The 25687-nt window shown below is 32.8% G+C and overlaps 1 protein-coding gene across 4 annotated transcripts; it reads left to right on the plus strand.

Moving 5' to 3' along the window:
- The first annotated feature begins 4086 nt into the window (after positions 1-4086).
- On the plus strand, positions 4087-25453 carry LOC106772156 (serine/threonine-protein kinase CTR1). 4 transcript variants are annotated; one of them, XM_014658357.2, is made up of 18 exons: positions 4087-4438; positions 5329-5630; positions 5729-5870; positions 6091-6194; positions 9069-9239; positions 11778-11983; positions 12586-12681; positions 12874-13014; positions 13142-13182; positions 17514-17582; positions 17729-17829; positions 17942-18026; positions 18117-18215; positions 20088-20156; positions 20281-20412; positions 21547-21641; positions 23358-23531; positions 25092-25453. In XM_014658357.2, exons 1-17 carry the CDS (start codon positions 4223-4225, stop codon positions 23431-23433), a joined length of 2145 nt encoding a protein of 714 aa, XP_014513843.1. In that variant the 5' UTR covers positions 4087-4222; the 3' UTR covers positions 23434-23531; positions 25092-25453. The 4 variants fall into 4 exon arrangements, with proteins under 4 accessions (XP_014513843.1, XP_014513845.1, XP_014513844.1 ...); XM_014658359.2 differs by having other exon boundaries at positions 12886-13014; XM_014658358.2 differs by lacking the exon at positions 25092-25453 and adding an exon at positions 24689-25059.
- Positions 25454-25687: the final 234 nt, after the last annotated feature.

The raw sequence follows: 25687 nt of genomic DNA on the forward strand, positions 1-25687 counted from the left end.
GAAAAAACTGTTCAATTGAGTCCTTTTTGTTCATAGTGGTCCCATATTCAAGTTTAAATTGTTTATTATAGTCCTTATTGTATACGATGATGACATGATTTTTAACATAACATTATGTCAGGACTGTTAAAATAACATTTGGATAGGTGAATGCATGAAAGAACTTATTGACGTCGTAACCAGCACCGTTAGAAAATTGACGTCGTAACAAAAAAGGAGTCAATTGAACAGTTTTTCAAAAAGTGGGATCAATTGTTACTAAAAAAAAAGGTAGGACCATATTGAACAAAACCTCCCAAACTAGGGACCAAAAACGGTATTAAGCCTAATTTTAATTAGTTGTTCATGAATAAAATACTTTTGACGTTATTATATTTTTATTTTAATTATATTCATACTAATTATAATTATTTATTCTCTTATATTTATAAACTTAATCAAAAGAAAAAAAAACATAACAAACAAAACATTCATGTAAGTGTTTTCAATTTTATGTTATATATTATATTTTTCAAAACATTAAATTGGTGCTCATAAAATTTATATCCTTTTGAGTGTCATTTCATCTCAGAACCCATAAATTCAACAACTAGTGGGATTCAGGTGGCGTTGCAGTGTGTCTGAATTTCAGAAAGTGGAGAATAAATGGCAGCAGTTGCATGGACCGATCGGTTTTGGAGGTCGTATTTAAGCTGAGATTTAAAATCTGGTGCCATTTCTCTACATGCACATTCTTCTCCAAGTTTCTGCAACTTTCGTTTTCCCCTCCTTCTCTCTAGCTTCTCTTTAAATTTCTTAGCCTTCTCTCTACAAATTCTCACTCCTTTTTACTTCCGATCACCAAACAGATCATGTCTAAGCTTTCCTAGTGTCAAAGGCTTTCGTTTGCACCGATCAAATCATCGTTCGGCGTTGGTAAGTTCATCTTCTTCATGAGAAGCCTATTTTCAGGCACATGCAACCAAAGTTCTGGTTGCATGCGTTCATCACTTTCATCTCCACAAAATCCTGATCATGTTTTGGTATTTCTTTCTTGTTCGGTGGGTTATAGGTATTCTAGAAAAGGTTGGGGTTGAGGGAAACACATCCTGTTGTTGAGTGAGCATATGTCCGATCATAAGGTAAGGGAAGCTTGTAATTTAATTACATTATTTTGTTTTAGATGTTGTATGCTTGAATGATGTTATGTTGATGAATTGGTTGATCTTGTGATATTGCATGTTTGTTTGAATACATGAATGTTTGGTAAGTTATCAAGAACTGGGTAGAAATAGGGTTGTTCTTAACTCTGCTAAATTCTGCAGAAATCTGTAACTGTGACCGAGGGTCAATTATGACCATTCGATTTTTCCATTAGTACGTACGGTCTTGACGAATTCTCGTCTGTAGGAGATTTCAGTTGATGAGCAATCGGTCTTCTATGGGTGATTGTTGAGTGATCAGTTAAGTAAGGTTAGACAGATTTTCTTACTAGTTATTTTGGTCAAGATATTCAAAATAAGTTAAGTTAGTTTCATTGTTGGTTTTATCGTGTATGAAAAGAGTGCTAGGCATATTATTACTAAAACTTCTTTAAAGGGTGTTTGGTTTTGTACTGACACTCGGTCATACAAAGAGTGGTCGGTCTTGTACTGACATTCGGTTATAATTATAATAAGTCTCTCGAAGAGTGTTCAGTTTTATACTGACACTCGGTTTCTTAAAGAGTGTTCAGTCTCGTACCAACACTCGGTTTCTTGAAGAGAACTCAGTCTTGTGGACAAAGTGTTCAGCCTTAGCTCTAAGCCAAAGCCCAAATTGTTCGGCCTTAGCTCTAAGTGCTCGGCCAAAGCTCCAAAGTGTTCGGCCTAAACTTTAAATTGCTTGGCCTGAGGTATAATTAGTATGTAAGTATTCAAGTATTTGGCTCCAACTAGATCTATCAGGTTACTTGACGATTCTGTCATTATTCTTGAGTTGAGGATATTCTTAACATGCGGTCATATTCAAATACAGGGAGTATTCTCCCGTTCGGTATTTTGTAATCTCTTCTGTTTGTTTGTGTTCATCTATAGGGAACTAGTATTTCCGTTCGGTTTTGTTCTTAGGAAATGATAATTCTTTCTATTCGGTGCTTTTGATTATAATGATTGTTTTATGATATTGGTTAACTTGGATGAGGAAGTATGTTGATCGTATATTTCAAGTTGGTATGAAAGAGAATTTCAAGGAGGAATGTCTCAGTGAATGATTATGGAATTGGTAAAGTATGAATATGGTTAGCTTTGTAGTGGATGTTCATCCTGACATTCCAATGGTCACCGAGTCTCAAGTAGAGAATGGTGGCGCATGTGGTGGGAATAGTAGGAGGCCTGGTCGCGTTAGGCTTAGGGTTCCAACTAACGGACTAAACTCATGTGTAGGCTTGTGGTTCCAGCTACAGTGAGGGATGAAGGGCTAACCCTGTGTGGCGGTTTGGGTTTCCAACTATGGTATTCACGTGGTGTTCCAGTTTACCTTTCCACGGGTGCAAGAACGACTATAGCTACATGATTCATACAGTCCGGACAGTCAGTGTGGAATGTTTGGGAATTATATTATTATAAGTTTGTACGTTCGGTAATTTCCTAGAATACTTTTATTACGATTGTGTGAATGGATATGTTTGTTTTACTTATTAACTTTTCTGTTAAGTGATATGGTTGACTGGATTAATTAAATTACATAAGCTTACTCTTATTTCCTGTCATGTCTTTTATTATCCGTTCGGTCATTCTCTTCACTGCGATGATCATCCTGTGAGTGTGAGCAGAGTGTATTGGAGATACTCTGGAGCATGCGTTGGATGAAGAGGAGCTTTTCTAATAGAGTAAGACCGTCCGGTCTGGTATTCTCTTTTCGTACTAGTTTAGTACCGTTCGGTCTAAGACGTTGTTTTATATGATCGTCCAGTTTGTACTTGTAATAGTATCAACTTAAGTTTTAAATAAAGTTTTAAATTTATGATTATTTTGAATAACTGTAAATTATCTTTATTTTCCAAGTAACTATTCTATTTTATTATAAATGTAAGAACTCTTAAGTATAGTTTATCGCTATATTTTTTGGATGTTACATTTGTAGAAAATAATATATTCATTTGATTATATATTTGTAGAAAATAACGTATTATAATGTTTTATTTTATGTATTAAGATTACTTTTAATAGTTCGACTTTGATTCAAACTCTTTTTAATATTATTTTAATTAATATATTTCTTTCTATTTCATGTTTATTGTTGTTTGTTAGGAGAATGATTTATTTGAATTGATGAACTTTGATTTAATATATATATATATATATATATATATATATATTATTTATTATTATTATTCATAAAATATATTTTAAACTATTAAAATGAAAAGATAACTCATAATATTATGTCATAATTTATTTTACCTTTATAATCATACTTTCTTAAAAATTGATTATATTTTTTATTTATTATGAAAGTGAAATTAGTCTGAAACCTTATTAATGGTTATATATTTCAAGTATTTAATATGTTTGAGAGTTATATTTATAATTTTTTATTTTTAAATATTAATAAATACGAAGTATATTTAATCATAACAACAAAAATTATAAATAACATGATTAATTTTTTAATATAAAACAAAATACTTTTAATATATTGAAGATATAGTTTATAATAAAGAATAATATAGATAATATTTATTATTATTACTCATACAAAACATAATATTTATAATTATATTTGTAAAGATAAATTTAAAAAAGAAAAAAAAAAATATATATATATATATATATATGTATATATATATATATACACACACACATAAAAGTAACAGTTGCAAAATGTAGTATTATATATATAAAGAGAGAAAGGGTAAAAAGATCATTTATGCACAATAGGACATTACCTTATATTACATATAGTTAGAGGTTAATATAACTTTATTTGAAGTCATGTAGCATCTGTGTCTTAAAACTGTCATGTGTGACACGGAATCACTTTTGTAAGGATGGCCAGTGACAATATCACAAATGTAATACTTTTTATTTTAAAAATTATTTATTGTAAAAGGGTATTTACTTAACATAAAAGAAGGCTAGAAAATGAATAAGAAGAAAAACAGTTTGTTCAGGAAAGAGGAATCACCTTTCGATTTCGGTCTGAATGTTTATTCCATGTTTGGACATTTGAATAGAGAATTCCAGTTCTGATAAAAGGAGGGATGTATAGTGATGCTGAGGCCGAATCTGAATCTGAACGCAACAGAATGAGTTGTGGCGCCGATGAAGAAGAACAAGGTTCCTTCAAGAGCTTGGCCAAGCAAACGGAGCAGAGTTACCAGTTGCAGCTCGCACTTGCCCTTCGTCTCTCTTCTCATGCTTCTTCTTCGTCCGATCACTCTTCGTCTCTGACTCAGACATTATCACACCGTTTTTGGGTATATATGGCTTGCTTTATGAAAATAACTGTTTCTGTTTGTATAAATAGGACTGTGTTTAGGTTTTTTAATGTCGAAATTGATTTAAGTTTCTATTATTTGATTAATCCGATTTAGGATTTTTATGTTATGTAGTGGATGGATTTTTGTGTTTTGTTTTTGTAGACCTTGGGATACTAATGTGGAAACCCAAATTCACAGGATTTACAAATATATGATGAAAAAGATATCATAATTTTTAAAAGACTTGACTAATATCAACTTTTATTTTATTATTATTATTATTATTATTATTTAAGTAAATCGGTAGCTATCTGAGTTCAGAATATAGAGGGGATAAGGAGAAAGAGAGAGAAGAAAGAAGACCAAAAGTGAGGGAGAGAAGAGAGGATAGGGAAAGAAGTTGACTATTGTATTTTTTGTGTTTAGTAAAAAGCTGTTGTAATTTATATACAGCTGGTTAAACTCAAATATCTGTAAATCTGCAATCTCAGTTATAGGAAATAATTGATTTCCAAAAATATCCTCAATCTCAAGACACATTTCATAACAATTAATTATTGCAAAGTATTTTATTTTATTTTCTTCTAAATATGCTTATGGAGAATTACCCAAACAGACCTAAGTTACATTGATTTGACAAGTTTGTCTCTATTCAATTCATTTCTTACATGTGAGATTATACCATTTATCGATTCAGATCAGCTTAGTTGAGTATAAGTAATCTGGGTTTTGATAGTGTAAAGTAACTTGAACCATCCATGCAACTTTAAATTGAATGCTTAATACATGAAGCTATACTTGTCATGTGTACATGTTCTGTGCTTAAGAATTAAACTTTTCTTCCACTGTTAAGATATTGAGTGTCCATATGCTTTCATATTTGTCAGGTGGATGGTTGTTTGCAATACACTGACAAAATTTTAGATGGCTTTTACTTAATCCATGGGATGGATGCATATACATGGACTCTAAGTACTGATTTGCAGAATGTTGGTATTATTCCATCATTTGAATCACTCATGTCAGTTGAACCCAGTGACGACTCGTCAATTGTTGTGGTTGCTGTTGATAAATCTAGAGATCCTGGTTTGAGAGAACTGCAAAACAGGGTAGCAAGTCTTTCAAATAACTGGATTACCACTAAAGATGCAACTGATCAGCTTGCAAGTCTTATTTGCAATAGGATGGGGTCAGTAAATTGTCTTTAATTTTTGGAGAAATAAAAAGGAATTGTTTTGAAAAGTCACAACTACATCTTCCTAATGAGTTTTGATTGTTTTTTTAAAGGGGAGGGTCTTTAACTGAGGAAAATTTAGCTATACGCTGGAAGGAATGCACCCAACTTCTTAAAAGCTGCCTGCACTCTGTCATTCTTCCAATTGGAAGCTTACCCATTGGCCTTTGTGTCCATCGAGCGTTGCTGTTTAAAGTATAATTTATTATTTAATGCTTTGTTTATATTGATTTTCTGGTTACATTATTTTTACATCAATATCTCTTATATTAACATACATGTATTTCTTTATTTTTTTTATTTTCGTTGTTCCGTAGTAAAGCAGACAACTGGGAGTTTCTAATAGAGAATATTCTTTATTTTACATAGCAGTGAAATTTGATTGTTGAATGTTATATAACAATTTAAATTGTAGGTGTTGGCTGACTTAATCAATCTACCATGCCGTATTGCAAAGGGCTGCAAGTATTGCAGAAATGACGTGGGAGCGTCATGCATAGTTCAATTTGGTTCTGACAGGTTTGTTGCATTAATTAAGTAATTAAATTTATACATGGTAAATTTGATAATGAATATATATTTTATACTTATTTGCATTATTGAGAGGTAGTTAAGAAATAGTAGAAAAAGTAAAGATGGTTGTTTGAGATTTTTCTTGTCAAACTTAGCTGCTTTTGAATTAAGAAGTAGTACTCAATAAGGAAATATACATTAAAGTTTATATTTTTCCATTTTCTATTTACAAATTACGTTTTATTTGGTTGAAAAGTTAAATAGGTAGGAAAGAAAAGCAATAAGAGAGGAAGGATTTGAACTTTATTTGGTTGAGAAGTCAAATAAGGAGGATGAGAAAAACAAATTCGAGTGATTTCAATGGGAAGGGAAATAATGTAGAAAAAATGTCATTGGATGGATAGAAAGAAGTGCAGAAAAAGTTTCTGTTATAATAGATGATATAATTGTTTTTACCATAATTTAAAATATTAAATTTATCTCATTTTTAAAAACTTTTTAATCATTTTAAAAACAAATGTTTATCATTAATCATTTTTTTTAATGTTATAAAAATATTTTTTAAAACATAAAACTAAAAGTACTAAATCAAAAGACAATTTTCCTTTACTGTAAATGAGTGATGGCTTTTTCTTGTCTATGACGTGGAGTGCTTACTGTTGCCTTTCCTAATATACGTGTTCGTGTTTGCGGGATAATTGAAGGTTGAAATCCTTTCACTAGCTGTGATTAAAGAATGAAAATCATGCAGTGATCAATTTTAAAGGTACTATTTGAAGAAAATTTTATTGGTAAAGTATGAACTTTAAACTACTTTCTTCCTAAATATTGGCTGGCTAACAACAACAGGGAAAAAGATTCTTATTCTTACTGTTATTGACAACCTAGGTTCTGCTCTTCTACCTATATATATACACATTTATTTTTAATTATTTTTACAAATGAATAATAAATAAAGGATAATACTTATTCAGAATAAAATAGAAAAGACAAATAATAACTTTCATACTTTTAAAATTAATATATTAAAAGTAGTTTTAAATACTTTATTGCTCTATTCTTTATAAAAGAATTATAAACATAAATTTCAATTACTCAATAAAGATCCCAATATTTATATACTCCATATGAGCTTATACGTATTTTCCTTTGATATATTTCTTACAAAATAAAATGGCCCAAGATATATCTCTACTTTTTTACTCAATGAAGAAGTTTTACGACACCTTGAAATTTGAAAATAAATTTAACAAACATCAGTTAAAGCTTATATAGTTTCGTTCTTTTGTTCTTTTAGTTTTTCTCTTTAACGTTTTGTTTTATCTTTTGGTCTTTGTTTAAAAGGATTCTTTATAGCTGATGGTTTGTAATTCTTTCTCTTCATTTCAATGTATTTACTCTCTTACAAAAAATCGTTGGTGTGTGTTTGAATCTTGTATGTTAGAATCCTATAGATATAGTAACCAATGGTATTAGGATCAATTGATGATATTAGGAAAAATTAGATTGATTCTATATTTGTGTTATTAGCCTAAAATATGACAATTGAATATTCTGTAATCATGTTCTCTCCCCTATAAATTTATTAGCTTCGCTGTGGTTTAAACACAAGAAATTCATCATATGCCTTGGTTTCTCAACATGGAATTAAGAGCCTAATGAGGAATGAACCTTGATTTGTTCTTTCCTTGTGGCCACACTGTTCATAGGTGTAGATTTGGCTTATCCATGACAACCCCGAAAATAAATGCGCTTGTTTTCACCAACTGTGTCACTGATGTTGTTATCTACTGACAAGTAGAATTGCAGTAACTATGATTCTCTGGTCTCAAACATCATACTTTGGCTCAAGGGTCAAGGTTATCAAGTCTACTATTTCATCTTTCTGTCAAATAGATTTTCTACTCCCAGGACATGTCTGAATCGGTTTCAACATAGGCCGAGTCGATTTACATTATTGATGTACAATATCTCTATAGTATGTTAGCACCTCATGGATGTGATTGTAGCATTGACACTTAATGGAACAATGTTGACTTATTTGGGTTGTATGTGTGGTTTTCTTCTAGATTTTAATGAACTTTTGCCTACGGCACAACCTCTGCCAAGGAATTGGAGAATCATCAGACATTTTTTGTCACTAGCTTTTAAGGATTACTTGCAGAGTATTCTCAGATTCGAGATCAAATTTTAGGATCTCCCTTTGCCCACACTATGTCTATTTCTTGGTCCTCTTCCCTTCGCATTCTTCACCTTTGTGCCATCTATCCTTGTTTATTTTCAGCCTTAATCTCAAATAGAGGTGACTGCAGTCATTCTCGTAAAAACAATGGTGATCATTAATTGCGATTCAAGAGTGACCATTGCCACAAACTTGGTCCACCATTGATCATTTTAATTCCTGCATGGTCGACCCCTTAAAACAGCTAATCTGGTAAACTCTGCTCTTACTGATTCTTCTGCATAGTTTACTCCTGCAGAATCTGCTTCCACTCACAATATACCACCAACAATCTTCAATGGTATGGAGACCATTAGGCCTCTAGTTCCACTACTTGTGTTGCATGCATGGGTAGCTCTTTTGTTGACATCTCTTGCTCTTTGGGCCCTTAGTTCCTTTCTGTGGCTATTGATCATATAACTATTAATAAATCTTTTTTTTTTTCTTCTCTTTCCACTTTTAGCCATTTATCTTCTATCACCAATGCAAATGGTTCTCACACAGCACTGAGTTGTTAGTATTGTCAATCCTCTTCCCTCTCTTTCTATTCGTAAGTTGTTTATGTCCTTGTGGTTCTCTTTAATTTATTGTCCATCAACAAACTTACAAGGTCCATTGATTATGTCATTTCTTTTATCACAGATTATGTTTCCTTGTAGGACTAAAGGATGGGGCAGACGATTGGTTTCAAATATAAGAGTCTCCATCCCCCTCTCAACCCATCTCCCCCACCCTTGCAAGTTTATCATTGTCGTACTTGTCTTGTACTGTTGGCACCTGACCAACAACATCACAAAGCCTCCTCTGGTGTCAATAGGGATGGCAATGAGGTATGGGTAATGCCTACCCTCTACTCGTTCTGTCTAAAATAATTTGCCTATTACCCACTTTGTTATTCGTATGATATCCATGAAAAAAATGTCTGCAGATATTTTTCATTTTTATTGTTTTAAATAAATTTTTTTAAAAACAATTCTTTAAAATATAAACTTAGATATAAAAATAATTTTAAAGTACAATTCAAATAAAATTGCACAATAAAATATTAATGCAAAAGCTTGGTCTTTCTAAAAAACTAATTTAAATAGGTTGCATCACAAAGTATAAGTTTTAAAAAATTAATCTTTTAAAAACAACTTCAATTTCATATGTCTAAATAAAAAATATAAATATATAAAATTAATTCCAAACAGTTCTTCAATGATTAATATTTCTCTTTCTAAGAACTTTATTTTGATCACTTGATGTTTAAAAGTGGGTATCCATTACTAAAAGCAATTATCTCAATGATTAGTGCGTATACATTGGTTGGATACCAAAATTGCCTTTGTTCCTTACTTCCATAATTGTCTTTGTTCGTTACCCTTTGTTTCTATGTCTAAGAATGTAGGTGAAGCCAAATAAGCTATGATAGACAAGATATGTACATTATACAGTACTGATACTTAGGACCTTGTTCCTCTACAACCAGGGAAGTTTGTTGTTGGTTGTCAATGGGTATATATGGTCAAAGTTGGTCTAGATGACAAGGTTGATTGGCTTAGGGTTCGTCTCATTGCAAAAGGCTATACTTAGATATTTGGGTTGGATTATGGGATACCTTTCCTTTGGATACCAAAATTGCTTCTGTGCAACTATTCCTATCATTGCTATCATTTGTCGTTGGTCTATCTGTTAGTTGAACATAAAGAATGTTTTTCTACATGGTTATCTACTCTAGGAAGTCTACATGAAGCAACTTCCTTGATTTGTTCCTTAGTGGGAGTCTTCTAGTTTTGTATGTTGCTTACGAAATTTTTATATAGCCTCAAGAAATCACCTATAGCATGGTTCAATAGATTTAGTACTTTGATTCAACAACTTGGTATGACTCAAAGTGAGGTTGACCACTCTCTTTTATCGTTACTCACTTAGTGGTTGAATATATTTGGGTGTTGTCATCATGGAGGTGAAACAACATGTTTCAAAGCATTTTCAAATGGAGGATCTTGGCAAACTAAAATATTTCTTGGGATAGAGCTAACATAATCCAAAAAGGGGATCATATCCCAAAGGAAAGCAGTGGATATTTTGGAATAAACAAGAATGTTTAATTCCAAGACCATCGACACTCCATTGTATCCCATCGCCAAAATCCTGCCATGTCGGAGGGACCCTCTTCTAGATCCCAAAGGGAACATACAAATACAATCGATAGGGAAGTTGAACTGTCAAACTATATTACCTGTCCAAATATCTCATTCATAAGAAGTGTGCAGCAAGTCAATTCTTCAACTCTCCATGTAAGGAACATTGAGACTGCATGACTCACATTGTTAGATACATCAAAGGAGTTCCAAGAAAGGGTATTTTGTATGAAGCTAGAGGACACACTTGAGTTGTGGGGTATTCTAATGTAGACTTGCCAGGTTCCCTCATTGATAGAAGTTCCACTGTAGCTTCTGTATATTTGTGGAAGATAACTTTGTCTCTTGGAAAAGCAAGAAGAAAATTTTGTAGCCAGGTTCAGAGTATTGAGCTACAATTATAGATATATGGTTAAAAACCTGCTTCAGGAACTAAAGTTTGGGAGATTTTTACAATCATCACTTACATATGTGATAATCAGACCACCATGCATGTTGCCTCAAATACATTATTCCATGAAATGATAAAGTCCATTGTCACTTTGTCAAAGAGAAAGTCATGTTTGGGAAAATATTTACTAGCTTTGTTAATTCTCATGATCAACTTAAAGATATATACACTAAGTCAGTAATGGCTCCTAGATGAACTACATATGTAAGAAACTTGGTCCACTCGACTTATGTGCTTTAGTTTGAAGGGGGAATATTAAAATCTTGTAGTTATGTTAAAATCTTAAAGATATGATAAATGATGATATTAGGATCAAGATTGATTTTATATTTTGTGTTATTAGCCTAAAATAGAACCACTGAATATTTTGTAATTGTGTTCTCTCTCCTATAAATTGAATAGCTCCACTGTGGACTCTTACAGAAATTAGAGAAGCACTAATAAAAACCTAGTAATGTTTTCTATTCCACCAAAAATCTAGTATTATATAATGCATTTTCAAATGGGGGACTGAACTTATCTGCAAACTATGTGAAGGAAGGTAGTGTTTATGAATTTTGGTCAGGGATTGGAAACTAATATTTCTGATACATCAGTTCAATCGTATTTTACTATGGTTTGTTTTTTGTCCTAATTAAGTATCCGGGTAACCAGAGGGAATCCTTTTTTTTTACCAATGTGTTTCATTGTTTTACTTTTTCTTATTACATATAAATGTGTATGGCATGGTTTTATTAGCTGAAACAAAAGCAAGCTCAATTAACATAGAAATGTCGTGTGCACCTCTCTAGGGAGTATATGATTGATTTAATTGGAAGGCCTGGGGCAACATGTCAACCTGATTCTTTTCTGAATTCTGCTTCTTCAATGTTGGTTGCTTCACCATTATGTCATCCAAAGTTCAAGCCAGTTGAAACAGCTGAATATACAAAGACACTTGCTCAATTGTATTTCTTGGACAGTCAAGCGCTGCATCTTGTATTTGATAGTACATCAGGTTATTATCTTTGCACTCTAGATGCTTTTTTTTTTTTTTTTGAAAGAATGTATTTATGATGTGGAACTAGTCTTGAAATGAAAAAGTTATTTGTCTTTATACTGAAAATTACTAACTCTTCCTTCTTTAAATTACCTTTGCTTCCACAGTTACATTGCTGAATTTTTTAACCTTAACTGAATTTTACCTTTGGTTTTACGTGAAACATTGAGAGGAAAGTAATTAGGCCATTTGCATCTGGCTTTTTTTTTTTTGTTTTTTTTTTCTTTTTTGTGCATTTTCCTCTAGAAGCACATGATTGTTGAAGCTGTGGGGTGCCAACCTAGTTGGGATTGTATACAACATTAAAATATATTGACTACATTGAATAATTACTTTCCAAAAACATGTTTTACTAGAAATCTGCCATAATAGTTTTACATTATAGTCAATGTGGGACTGTTACTATATAGTGTATGATAGTTTGTAGTTTGTTGTTAAGGAGGAAATAGTATAATCATGATTTCAGGACATAAAGGTTGTATAACAAGTATTAAGAGATTAACATGGTTTCTGTCCACATGTTCATATAGTTTTAAAATTACTAGTTTCCATCATTACAGGACCTGCTGTTAATCACAGTGACAAAATGGATCTGCAGCGAACCGAAGCTTTGGGTGCAAATTATGCTGGTGGAAACAGCCATCTGATTGCTTTGAGTAAGAATGAACTGTTTTTCTTGTCCCATATGAAAAGTAGAGAAATAGTGAAACCATGCCTTTCTCAAAAAGAGCATATCATACATGACAAGTACCAAATAGGTTTTTAATACTTATGCTCAAAATGCTCTGTATGCTCTATTTTTTATTTGTAGTGGCATTGGATTCTCCACATTTGATATTCTTATGCAGTTCCTGGTGCAGAGGAGTATGAATATTTCAATGAAGTAGACCAGACAGTCTTGGATTATCCAAGTCATGAAGTTGATCTTGACGAGGAGGATCTGGATATTCCTTGGAGTGAACTTATTTTGAAGGAGAACATTGGGACAGGTTTTATATTTTAATCCTCACATGATGCATACACTAAAAATATACTGATTCTGTGAAAGCTATCATTTATTTAAGAGAAAATGTATCCTGAAACAATGAAATAAGGACAATGATAATTGTTTTTCAGGGTCATTTGGAACTGTCCTTCGTGCAGACTGGCGTGGTTCCGTAAGCATTTCTTTCTTTGATTCTTTACATATTTATTTGTCCACATTTTAATGATGATACTAGTATTCCTGTTAATTCTATTCCATTTATTTTGGTTCGAGGAAATTAAGCATGGGAATGCAACTTGATTGGATTGTCCATAAAAAGAAAGAAAACCTACTTACCAACATGACCATCATTAATATCATGCTCAGTCACTTTGTTTTCACGGTGTCATTTCTTTTTTTGATAGAGTCGTGGTATACAATCTATAGAAATTAAATTCTAGATAAAATTCAACTTAGATGACATTCCTCCTTAGGCATAGGCTTTCTTCAATACAAAAAAAAAGCTCAGATACCCTATCATATTTTATCCCCTCCCATGATTTCATTCATAATTACATTTGTGGTTCTCCAATTGTGAACCCCAATCTTCTTTTTGTCAGCTGTTCATTCTATTAAGAATTCCCCTTTCTTTTCCAGTTTCCTCCTGATTCCTCCACTTCTTTACTTTTTTCGTCAATTTTCCTTTGTTGTGCCTTTGCTCCTCTTCACTCATACACCAAGAGGTCTTACTGGTATGCTCACTTTCCTGGTTCTTTTCTCTCCTATATATTGGGTCAGTAGCCCATCCATCCCACCCAAATCAGTTTGACCTTTCCCCCTGGGGAAAATATGCTAACCACCTGTGGATATCTTGAAAGTTCTCCTGAGTACTTCCATGATCCAGAAGCTTTGTTCGAATTATGAAATAAGTTAGGGAAGAAGGGGAAGCTGAATATGTTGGAAAACAATGGTAACAACAGCAATTTCAGTTTCTGCTATAGATTGAGCAACAATTTCTTGGTTTTTCAAGTTCCATGAGAAACACGATCTAAAGCCAAATAGTATCTTGAAGCACTTCTCATATCATCAATTGAGCTACCCCAGTCAGTATTAGAGAAACCGATTAACTTGAAATTTTTAATCTTCTTGTACTTAAGACCAAAATTGCATGTGCATATGACATATATAAAAATATTCTTTGTAGCTTTGAGGTGCATTTCACTTGCGCAATGAATAAACTGCAACAAAATACTTCTAGAATTTAGGATGTTAGGCTGGAATCATCAAACAACAAATCATAAATGAGATTGCACAAACGCATGGACCTTTTTAAACTTGACTTGAATATTCAATTTTTAAACCTGTAAGAGTTTATCTATGTAAAAATAATATTAAAAATCGATTAATGACATATATGCATAATATAATACTCTTAATGCAACTAAACTCAATAATTCCACATCATAATAAAGAAAAGTAGCAAAATCACAATAATAAACTATGATAGCACATTAGTGCTAAATAAGATTAAACTACTTGGGTGATTAAATCATTTATAATATCTTAAAAGTTGTAAGTTCTTAATGTTAAAACAATTAAAAAAGGATTTAACTTCTCCAAGTTGTTTGAATGTAATAAAATATGACAGCATGGGAAATTTGGTAGGAACAATTATCTTGTTAAGGGCCTTGTAATCTACACAAAATTGCTACCCCCACCATCCTTTTTTTAGCTAGAATCATAGGGCTAGAATAGGGGGTAATACTAGGTCTAATGATTCCTGCTTTCAACATATCAAGGACCTACTTTTCAATTTCATTCTTTTGAAGATGTGAGTATTTGTATGACCTCAGATTTAGAATGGAAGCTCCTTCTTTTGAATGAATAGCATGATCCTTTGTCCGGCTAGAAGGTAACTAAGTTAATCTTTTCAATGATGTTGATGTGGTAGATAACGTGGAATCTCCTATAACCATCCGTTGTCACACTCCTCTTCCAATGGTCAATTTTAGTTTCCCAAAATCTACCTTAACCTCTCCTAAGCTGGCCAGCCATTCTAATCCCAAGACCGCACTTGCTCCTCTTGGATAAAAAATTAAGAATTCCTATTGAATGTTCAACCCTTGTAACTCCAAAACAAATCCCGTGCATTTTCCTTCACGATGCACCTTGTGACCATCTCCTACCTCCACCACATAAGGACGGGTCTCTTTAGCCTCTAACCCACATCTATTCATGATTTCTTGAGAGATGAAATTGTGAGATGTCCCACAATCTAATAGGACTAAAACCTCTACATCTCCAATCTTTCCCCAAACCTTCTAGGACTTCTTAGTGGTAAGTCCTACCATAGTAAACATGGATAGTTGCAAAGCTTTATGTTGGAAGTCCCACATCGACTAGAGATAAAGCCAAATTATAATATATAAGTGGGGTGCAAACCTCACCATACAAGCCGGTTTTGTGGAGTTGAGTTAGACTTAAAAACCACTTTCTAATATGGTATTAGAGCCATGGTTAGCGCCTATCCTAGCGATATTTCTTGTTTCTTGGGCATTTCTATTCCACCCGTTGTTGGAAGTCTTATATCGATTAAAGATAAGGTCAAATTATAATATATAAGTGGGGTGCAAACCTCACAATACAAGCTGGTTTTGTGAGGTTGAGTTAGGCTTAAAAACCACTTTCAAATACCAAATAGGACTAATTTTATTATTCAGAATCATAAGAAAAACATTTTCATATCCTCTATTTGTAACAATCTAATTCTCCTAAAACGAGAAATAGGAAAACTAGGTAAACAAAATAAAATAGAAGATTATATATCTATTTTCTCTAATTAGGAAGATTTTAAAGATATCTTCTCTAATTACAACATTTTATCTTCTTCAACATCCTTTTCTGTGTCTCCTTTACAATTCACTAATTCGTAATAACTTGATAAATCTTTGTCTGTTTTTAACATGTGTAATTGCTTATTTCTACACATATGATTAGGTTTTAATTTCTCATCACACCTAAAGCACAATCCTTTCCTAATTTTATCTTGCATTTTCTTATCTGATCATTTTCGGAGTACAACTCCTCCATTGCTGTTGATTCCTTGAGTTTTACTGAGAGAATTCACAGCTTCCACCGACTCCCCTTTTCCCCTGCCAAATGTGAACTTTACTCAACCATTTGAGCCTTCATCATCAATTCTGCCAGATTTGACAGATCATGTAACTTCATGTCCGACTTAATTTCTTCCTTGAATCCATTCAATAATATTCCAATCAAGTAATTTTGTTCAATTCCTTTTAGAAGCCTTGCATATTGCTCGAATTGTTCTATTTCATTTTCAACTGTATCTGTCCAAAAGCAATCAAAATTTTAAAAAGGATTCTTTAGCACCCCACTCTCCTCATTCCAAGTAAAAGGTTTTCCCCCTTCCCCTCAAAACTGTCCCTGAACTATTTAAATAGTTCAGATACAGCTGGCACACAACTTATTTATTCCTTCTCCTATATACAATAACAAACCTATCACGACAAATTCAATAATGATAAACCTTCATAAATCAATTTGATGCGAGTGTTTGAAGATGATGTGTTGAGGAATTAGTGATGCATGGTGGTGGTTGGCCATGAGTCAAGTAGTGTAGTGGTTGGGCAGTTTCAATAGCAAGGTCATGTTAGAGCTCCAGGGATGCAGCGGCTGTTGCAGAGAAAAATATGTTTGGAGGACATGGTGGGTGACGAAGAGCAAGAACTCGGAGAGTGTGACAGCTGCTTGCCAGAAAGAGACTATTTTTTGAGGACATGGTGACTGATGAACAACAAAAATGCTCCGAAAAATGCTCTAAGGGCATAAGTATTGTAGAACAAGAAAAACACTCAAGAGTGTGTTGGTTAACAGAGAGAAAAAAAAAATACTCCCAAGGGCATAATAACTATAAGAGAGCTAAAAGAACACTTGTAGAATGTGGAAATTGCTGGAGAGCAAAAGATGCTCAAAGGGCACAATGTAGTGAACAAAATGTAGCACCTGGTATTGTTTACCCGACAGAGAAAATCAGAGTGATGAAGTCAGCATCAGTGTCTAGGGAAAAAAGGTGTAGCCCTACCGTGGATTAGTGACAAAGGAGGATGGTATTACTCTGATATGAGTTGAAAGAATTACTAGTGATTGTGTGTTTTGTACACACGAGCATTCTTATTTATAATAAAGACGAGATACAATAATACAGAAAAAATTCAATACCTAATAATGGGAAATATTTGGTTATGCATTCCCTATTTAGTGTAATCAAAAGCATATCTCTAACGATTCAACAATCACTACAGATATGGGAAAAGTAAAGTTTAGTAAATTAGTAGGATGTGTTGGGCATTCCTCAGTTCATGAGCTAGTTTTTGGAGTTAAGTTAAGCTCAATCCAATTTAAAGAACATTACCCATTTCTTTTCTGCTTCTTTCCTCTTTTTTCTATTGGTGGGGGTCAATCACAATCCAATCACTAAATGTTAACTATCTAATCTCTTAGGATGTTGCAGTGAAAATTCTTAAAGTGCAAGGTTTTGATCCTGGGCGATTTGAAGAATTTCTAAAGGAGGTATCCATTATTGCTGGTTTTAATTTTTATTTTCATGTTCATTTTTATATTTCTGAATGAGACTCAGGAACAATTTTACGTTAGTTTTGTACATATAATTTTTTTTTTCCATGTGGATTGTTAATCATTCCCAGTACATTTCATAGGTCTCACTCATGAAGCGCCTACGACATCCAAATATTGTACTCTTGATGGGTGCAGTTATTCAACCCCCTAAGTTATCAATTGTAACAGAGTATTTATCTAGGTACAAAAGTTTCCTTTAACAATGAAAACTGTGCTCCTTGGTTATGTTTATAATTGAAGAAAATTTGGATTGAGTGTGATATTCTTATGCTAATTATTTCCTTGAATTGCAGAGGCAGTTTGTATGAACTTCTGCACATGCCCAATGTTGGATCATCACTTAGTGAGAGGTGTCGCTTAAAAATGGCTTATGATGTGGTATAACTTTGATGATTAAAACTTTAATAGTTTTACTATTTATGTCTTTTTAGGCATTATGCAGACCTAAATGTTCATATGTTTGTCTAGGCAAGCGGAATGAATTATCTTCATCAAATGAGACCCCCCATTGTGCATAGAGATTTGAAGTCTCCAAATCTTTTGGTTGATGATTCATACACTGTTAAGGTAACTCTTACATGATATCATGGGAATATTTTGATATTTCGCACCATGCTTATGTTTATCATCTATAACAATTGTTAGAAGTGTGTTTTAGGCCTAACTCAACCCCACAAAACCGGCTTGTAAGGCCGATGTATATACATATCGAGCATGAGACTAGATATGAATGGGTGGTCCGATGACGGCCCAATAGCGGGTGGAACAATCTGCCCAACAAATATCGTTAGGATAGGCTCTAAGCATAGCTCTGATACCATGTTAGAAGTGGGTTTTAGGCCTAACTCAACCCCACAAAACCGGCTTGTAAGGTGAGGTCTGCACCCCACTTATATATTATAAATTGGCCTTATCTCTAGTCGATGTGGGACTTCCAACAACAATATATAACGAGACACTCCCACCTTGTGCACACAATTCGTATTCATATTTATGTTTAATTATATTTTAAATTTTCACTGTATTGAACCTCAAACTACATGTTAGGCATCCATAACAATAGATAATGTGATACCCTCATTTTGTATTTCATGTTCCTATTTTGCCCTTAATTTGATTTTAAATTGTCAATATTTTGAACCTCAAAATTATTATTGCTACGTACATACCAATATATAATGGGATACCTCATTGTGTGTACATATTTCATGTTCCTATCTTGTCCTTAATTAAATTATATTTTAGTTTTTAATTTTTTGAACTGCAAAACTATTAGTATGTTGCGATTACATCTATAACAATATATAATACAATACCCCAATTTTGTGTACACATTTCATCTTCTTATTTTTCCCTTAATTATATTTTAAATTTTTAATATTTTGAACCTCAAAGCTGTCATATTATGTATACAGCAATCAAAAAGAAAAACAGTGCAGATAAACTATCCATCTATTTAAAATAACCTCAGATAAACTACTTCACAACACAATTACATTTTTTTCCCCTTTTTCATGCAAAACTATAATTGATATTGCTTCTGCAATGTTGTTTTTGATTCAAATTGGTTACAAGTAAAATATAGAAAATAATAATACATCTTTTTTCATTTTTAAATAAATATATAAAATTAAAATTAATATAAGTATTAAATTTTGACTCTTAAAATATGATAGTGTAATAAAACAATGCGGACACTTAGGCACTAGTGAAATATGATAGTGTATCCGCTTTAGTATAAATAATATTAGTGCCTTGTCTTTTCTTTTGGATCATCACATCAAACCAATATCAATTTCAGATTGTGCAGTATCTATATATTCCACCTTTTCTTTCTCCCCTTCCATACACGTCTTGACATGCTTCCTTATTTAATTAGGATTGGGAGTTTAGAATTAATATAAACAGGGTTAGTTTTGTCTTTTGCTTGTCACATCTTATTATCACATTAAAGCAATATCAATTGCACATAATTCAGTCTATGTTCACCTTTCTTTCTCCTCTATCTAAAGGTCCTATATTTTCAAAATAGTATCAAAGCAACAACATCCTTTATGACCTAGCGAGAAACAGCAGAAACTCTCTTGTTATGTATAAAATAAAATTAGAAAGGACTCTCCCTGATTTTATAACTCATCCTTTTCTTTTTCTGCCTATAAATTATTAGCCAAATTTTAGGATGTATCTAGCCATGACAATTGATGGCTGCTAGGGTTATGTTAACTGTTCCCCATTTGGCAGAACCTAATCATTAATGCTTAGCAGTGCCTGAATTGCTATTGCCCGCTGTACTAACAACCCCACCCTACCCAAAACAAATGATTTTGCTTAAGCTAGAAATTTCCCATGCAGCCATTCACTAACGGCTCACGTATATATTTATGGATCTATATGAGCGTGCGGATAATTGAGCGTTGATGTTTGAATTATGTAATTCAGGTATGTGACTTTGGTCTTTCACGCACAAAGGCAAACACATTTCTTTCTTCTAAAACCGCAGCTGGGACTGTAAGTTCTTTTTATTAACTGAATCATTCATGTGTCGAATTTTGTTAAATTTTTCTTAACTACAATTATTTGATGATTTGACATTATAATTTATTCCTTTTTCTTTTCTTTCTGGACATGCCAGCCTGAATGGATGGCACCCGAAGTCATCAGAGGAGAACTGTCAAACGAAAAGTGTGATGTATTCAGCTTTGGTGTAATTTTGTGGGAACTAGTCACCCTGCAACAACCATGGAGACATTTAAATCCTTCACAGGTTATTTGCTTCTCCCCAGTGCTTTTGATTTAGTTAATTTCTAGAATATTGGATACTGTAGATAGAATACTAGAATACTCTGAGCAGCTTGAACTATCCTCAAACACATATGCATAGCGTGTCCAATACAGGACACTGACCATGTTCTGGTCTTCATGTTGGAGTTGGGGGTTTCATCGGTACAGATTCTACTTTTTGGACCGGTCCAAAATTCTTTGCCTTTGATTTAGATCTATTGCGAAAAAGTAGTCATTTCCCTAATTACTTGAGATAAATTTTTGAAAAATTCTCGCCTATAGGTTGATATATATTAGGATTAGGATATCTCTCACATGGGTTAGGATATGGTATAAAATAGATATTTTTACCCAAAATAGCCTTTTTTTTTTTTAATTTATTTATTTCCCAATATACTGTGCCTATTCCTTACATAGATAACACACTTTTTTTTATTAGTTGCAATCTCTTTAGAAAACTATCCGGAATTCGATTTTTAGGAAACCGAATTCCAAGCTGGGTTTTCTATTCTTTTTTTGTTTTTTGAATTTTAAAATAATGGGGCAGGGGAGAGGAAAAATTTAGGAAAAAAAAAGAAAATTATTAAATTCTGAAATTATTTAATTTGATAAATAAATAGATATTTTGTTTATAAATTGAAGTTACATAAATATGTAAATAAGATAAATCTTACGAAAGAAAAGGAAAGAATTGTAACAAAGCAAAGAAAATTCTGCAATATAATTGAATTTATTGAGTTGTAAAAAATCTATTTATTTTAAAAAATAATTGTATGTAATTTATAAGTATAGAGAAATAAAGTTTGAAGAAATAATTTTTTACAAGCAGACATATTTTAGGCAAAAATAAATAAGAGAAATGTGTAAATAGTTGTTTTATCAAAGTCTTCTTTTAGAAAATAGTTGTTATTCCTAAGCACAATATCATTCAGTTAAAATTAGAGTCTGAGGCAGTTAACTGTTTTAATTGAGTATTTTCCTGGGTCATTTTTCTACTAGCCTCTCTCCGTATGAAGTTTTGTAATATGCATCAAGTGGCTTTTAGTTTGATACGGTAGTTCCATCTTTTTAATCAAAATAAGTGCTAAGGCATCGCTATGTTGTTTGCCATATGTAGGTTGTTGCGGCTGTTGGTTTTATGGACAAAAGGCTAGATATTCCAAGGCATGTGAATCCTGAAGTTGCAGCCTTGATTGAGCTCTCCTGGGCCACGTAAGTGGATTAATAAATAATTTTGATTTCTTCTTTTTATGTACAGAAAACTTTGGTTCATGAAAGGTTGATTCTCCTATGATGAGGCTAGTAGCCCAGACTAAACAAGTAGTAATTATGAAGTAATTGAAGACTACCTACCCATCAACTATGGCCATACTAGTAATAGATTTTACTGAAATAATGTGTCTAATCCATATACTTTTGATTTATTTACAATAAAGGAATAAATAATGTAATAAAGGGTACATGGAAAGTAAATCGATAAAGAACCCTAATTTTTAGTTTTACATGTTAATACGTCTACAATCCAATCATATCTTTAAGAACCCCGTGATGCTAGAGCTTATATGTCATATGCATCAACCTATTACATATGTCTAGATAAATGCATAGGCTAGATGGAAATAGAGGGTGAAGATGAAATGACTAAAAGCTAGGCGGAGCTAAAACAGCCAAACAAAGCACAGGAAAACTAAGCATGGTCTGCAGAACCAGTAAAACCTCTTCTTGCAACTAAGCATGGCTGCAGACATTTTTATGTCTAGCAAGTGAGGAGACCAGTGACAAATGACAGTCATATCAAGAAATAAATGAGCATAATGGTTTTGGCTACAAGGGAAAAAATTCCAACATAATTGAGGCCAAATATTTGAGTATAGCCCTTATCTATGTACCAAGCTTTGAAAAATTATCAATGTTGTGATCCCAATCAATCTTGACAGTATAAATCAAGTGGCAACCAACAATATTCTTGCTAGGAGGTAAGGAAACAAGTTCCTATATGTCATTGGTCTGTAAAGAAGACATGTCTTGCAACATTTGTTGCCAAGTGTAAGCTTAGGAATGGATTGAGTGCTTGGGGCATGCCTTGTCCTTGAAATCACAGTTGAACAACAACATCCCAAGTATATATAGTTTGTTGTCTGGTCAATCTTTTGCAAAGAATCAACGAGATGTTGGTAAGAGTTGGTGTTGAACCAAAATGTGAGGAAGAGCTGACAACAGAAAGGGGTAATGATAGACAGGTGAATAAGGATAGGCTTTGGAATGTTTCTTATAAAAAGAAATTTAAGAATAACCGTAAATAGCTGTGATAGTTAAGGGGGGGCTGAGACTTTTGTAAAGTCTATAAAAATCCTCTTCCTTGGGGGTGCCGGGTCAGGATGGATTGTAGTATTGGAAACAGGAATGCCCTGTGAAAGGAAGATTAGTTCCTTTGTAAACAATTGTTGAACAATAATAATGGAGTTATATTCAGTGGAAAAGAGTCCTATCTATGCTTTCTGGGAATTATTCCGTTTTTTGGTCAAGGCGTGTAATAAATACGACATCGGTTTTACTGAAATAATGTCTCTGATCCAGACACTATTTATCTTAATTTTTAATCAAGGAATAAATAATGAAATCAAGAACACAAGGAAAGTGAATAAAAAAGGGATCCCTACGTTCTAGCTTTCCAGGTTCTATTTTGCAGTAGTCTATGCATATTTTTAACAGTAGGATTTGAACTCAAACCAGTAATTAACTTGATTCGTACTTACTACTTGTACCAACCAATGTGGGTCAATTAGTTTGAATTCTTTGTTCAACAGATTCTGACACTTTTCCTTTTAGCTTTCTTAGTGTTGAATCTGAAATTATTGTATGATATTCTGGCAGCCAACTTTCAAACTCCTTCACAATCCTTCTATTTAATATCTGTTGGTGCTGTAGGGAACCCTGGAGACGGCCTTCTTTCTCCTATATTATGAAATGTTTGCAGCAAATAATTACTGATGCTAGAGGGTGAACAAGTTCATACCTCATATTTATAGTCTTCAGCCTATATATACAGAGGAGAAACAGCAATATTGAACAAGAAAATAAATGGCATTGCAATTCATTCAGGTCAGGTGCTTTCTAATTTGAATAATATATTTGCTGCAATTTGTTTTTTTCTTTTTATGTTCAGCAGTGTAATACATGTTCAATCTCAAATTAAAAATCATTTATGAACATAGTTTGCACTGAATATGCAAATGGATTGAGTCCTTTGTGATTTTTCCGGACTCATTTTTAAATGCTTCCTTGCGGTTTTGGCTTATTTAGTACGAGAAATTAGAGTAACACTAAAACAAGCTTAGAGGGAGTCAGTAGCGACATCTAGTTGTGACTTTATTACTAATGGTCCTCTACTAGTTCCTGTATTGTCAAACTGTAAGAACTTGAGCACATGAGGATAGTCCGACCCAAAAGATTAGTTTATTTATGAGAATGCCTAAAGCTTAAGTACCACATTAAATAGTTTATTCTATACTTGATATGAGACTTGACATTGTCTCTTTTAATAACCAACATCCATGGCAGTTCCAGTTTTTTACTTTTGTCAACACTGACTTCCTGGTAGTCTTTTATGCTAACTGCTTTACTTATATATCTGTATTTTGTTTACACTTTTAATCTAGTCTTAGGTAGGCTGAAAGGAGATTCCCACATATCAGAAACATAAAAGTAAATATCAGGAAATACTCCAGGAACCCACAATTTGTTTCCAAGCCGACAACTAAATTCCTATTCGACACCCCCCTCCCAACCCCCTACACGCACACCCCATTTCACCTCCAAGTAACCTTCAACCCCTTAAGAGGCGTTTGGCATATAAAGGGAAATTTTAGTTTTCCTAAAATCTGTTGCTGAAAATGTTATTTTTCTATTTTTGGTTTGTTTAAATTCCCAAGAATGTTTGTTAGTTAAGAGCTTCCCGTTAAATTGTTCTCTTAAGAGAGGAGAGAATCTATCTTTTTTAAGTTGGATTTTGTTTACTACGATAAAAATAGTTACTTCTGCTAAATCATTTAATGTGACAAATAATATCACGTTACTCTTTAATTCCCAAAAGATTTATATAAACATACCTAGAATATTTTTTACAAACCAAACAGATTTTAGTCATTCATAGGATTCATGATTCTCGGGTATGAAATAATTTGTCTTGTACCAAACGTTCTTTAGTTTCATGGTTCACTGCTGAACCTGTAATATTTCCTTATCCTTTAACTTATTAGGCTCAGCGGTCTCATCAGAACTACTAATGCAAACGTATTTGCCTTGATTGGATATTTAAGAAATTCTCACAGTTGGGGGCAATGGCGCAGCTTAAATATCTAAAGATTTTCTGTTAGAAATTTTGTGAATAGGGAAGTGAATTCTATGTTTATTATTGTAATCACTGCAATAGTTTTTATTTACTACTCTAATTATAAATAAGACTCTCAGCTGTGTAATTGAGACATGGATTTCACAAGTTTCTTGCTTTTTATCGTGCTCAAAAGAGCCTAAATGATAGGTTACCCAATCTTGAATACTCAAAAACTACCCTTACGCTGCTCTAGTTATGCTAAAATATATACCTCAAATGTGCTCATGGCATATCAGATTGATGATTTGTGTGTATGTTTGGTTTGGCAGGACCTTGCTGAAGACAAAAAATACACCCATTTTAGAATAACCTGTCATTTTTGTTGTATATGCTGTTTATATAAAAGCATACTCAGATTGTCACCTATATTACTATTTGCTTCGGTTGCACCTATAATATAGTATGACACTGGGTTTCTAATTTATATATAAAAGAAATTCTTTTTTATCTTATTAAAAAGGGTTTCATTTATATATACTAGTAATTATTTTTATCTTATAAAAACAAAATGATGTGTTATTTTCTCATCATTGTTATTAGACCGAGAAGCATATTTGTACGTAGGAGCCCACTCTCTGCAACTCGCACTCTCCCCAAACCATGTATGTACATATCATCATCACCATTGCTCTTTCTTCCTCCTCTCCTATTTTTGTTCATGCACTTCCATGTGGTATTGGAAAAGTCTAAATTGCTCATATTGATCAAATATTCGAATTATACAATTTGAAAACATAATCCAGTAATTTGGAAATATATTGATAAAGTTTTGATGAATATGGGAGTAACAAAAGCTTTTATATATTAATTCCAAAAAATTTGAACACAATTTTGAAATTTGATGTTCTACCACTCAAAATTAAAT

The sequence above is a fragment of the Vigna radiata genome, chromosome 8 (assembly GCF_000741045.1).
Source record: "Vigna radiata var. radiata cultivar VC1973A chromosome 8, Vradiata_ver6, whole genome shotgun sequence".
Taxonomy (NCBI): Eukaryota; Viridiplantae; Streptophyta; class Magnoliopsida; order Fabales; family Fabaceae; genus Vigna; species Vigna radiata.

Bases quoted from the DNA above. Each gene is read 5' to 3' on its own strand.
- LOC106772156 (XM_014658357.2), top strand. From the start codon at position 4,223: ATGTATAGTGATGCTGAGGCCGAATCTGAATCTGAACGCAACAGAATG. The intron at 6,195-9,068 runs GTTTGTTGCATT...GTTTCCTTGTAG, and splicing joins GTTCAATTTGGTTCTGACAG to GACTAAAGGATGGGGCAGAC. The intron at 9,240-11,777 runs GTATGGGTAATG...GCACCTCTCTAG, and splicing joins TCAATAGGGATGGCAATGAG to GGAGTATATGATTGATTTAA.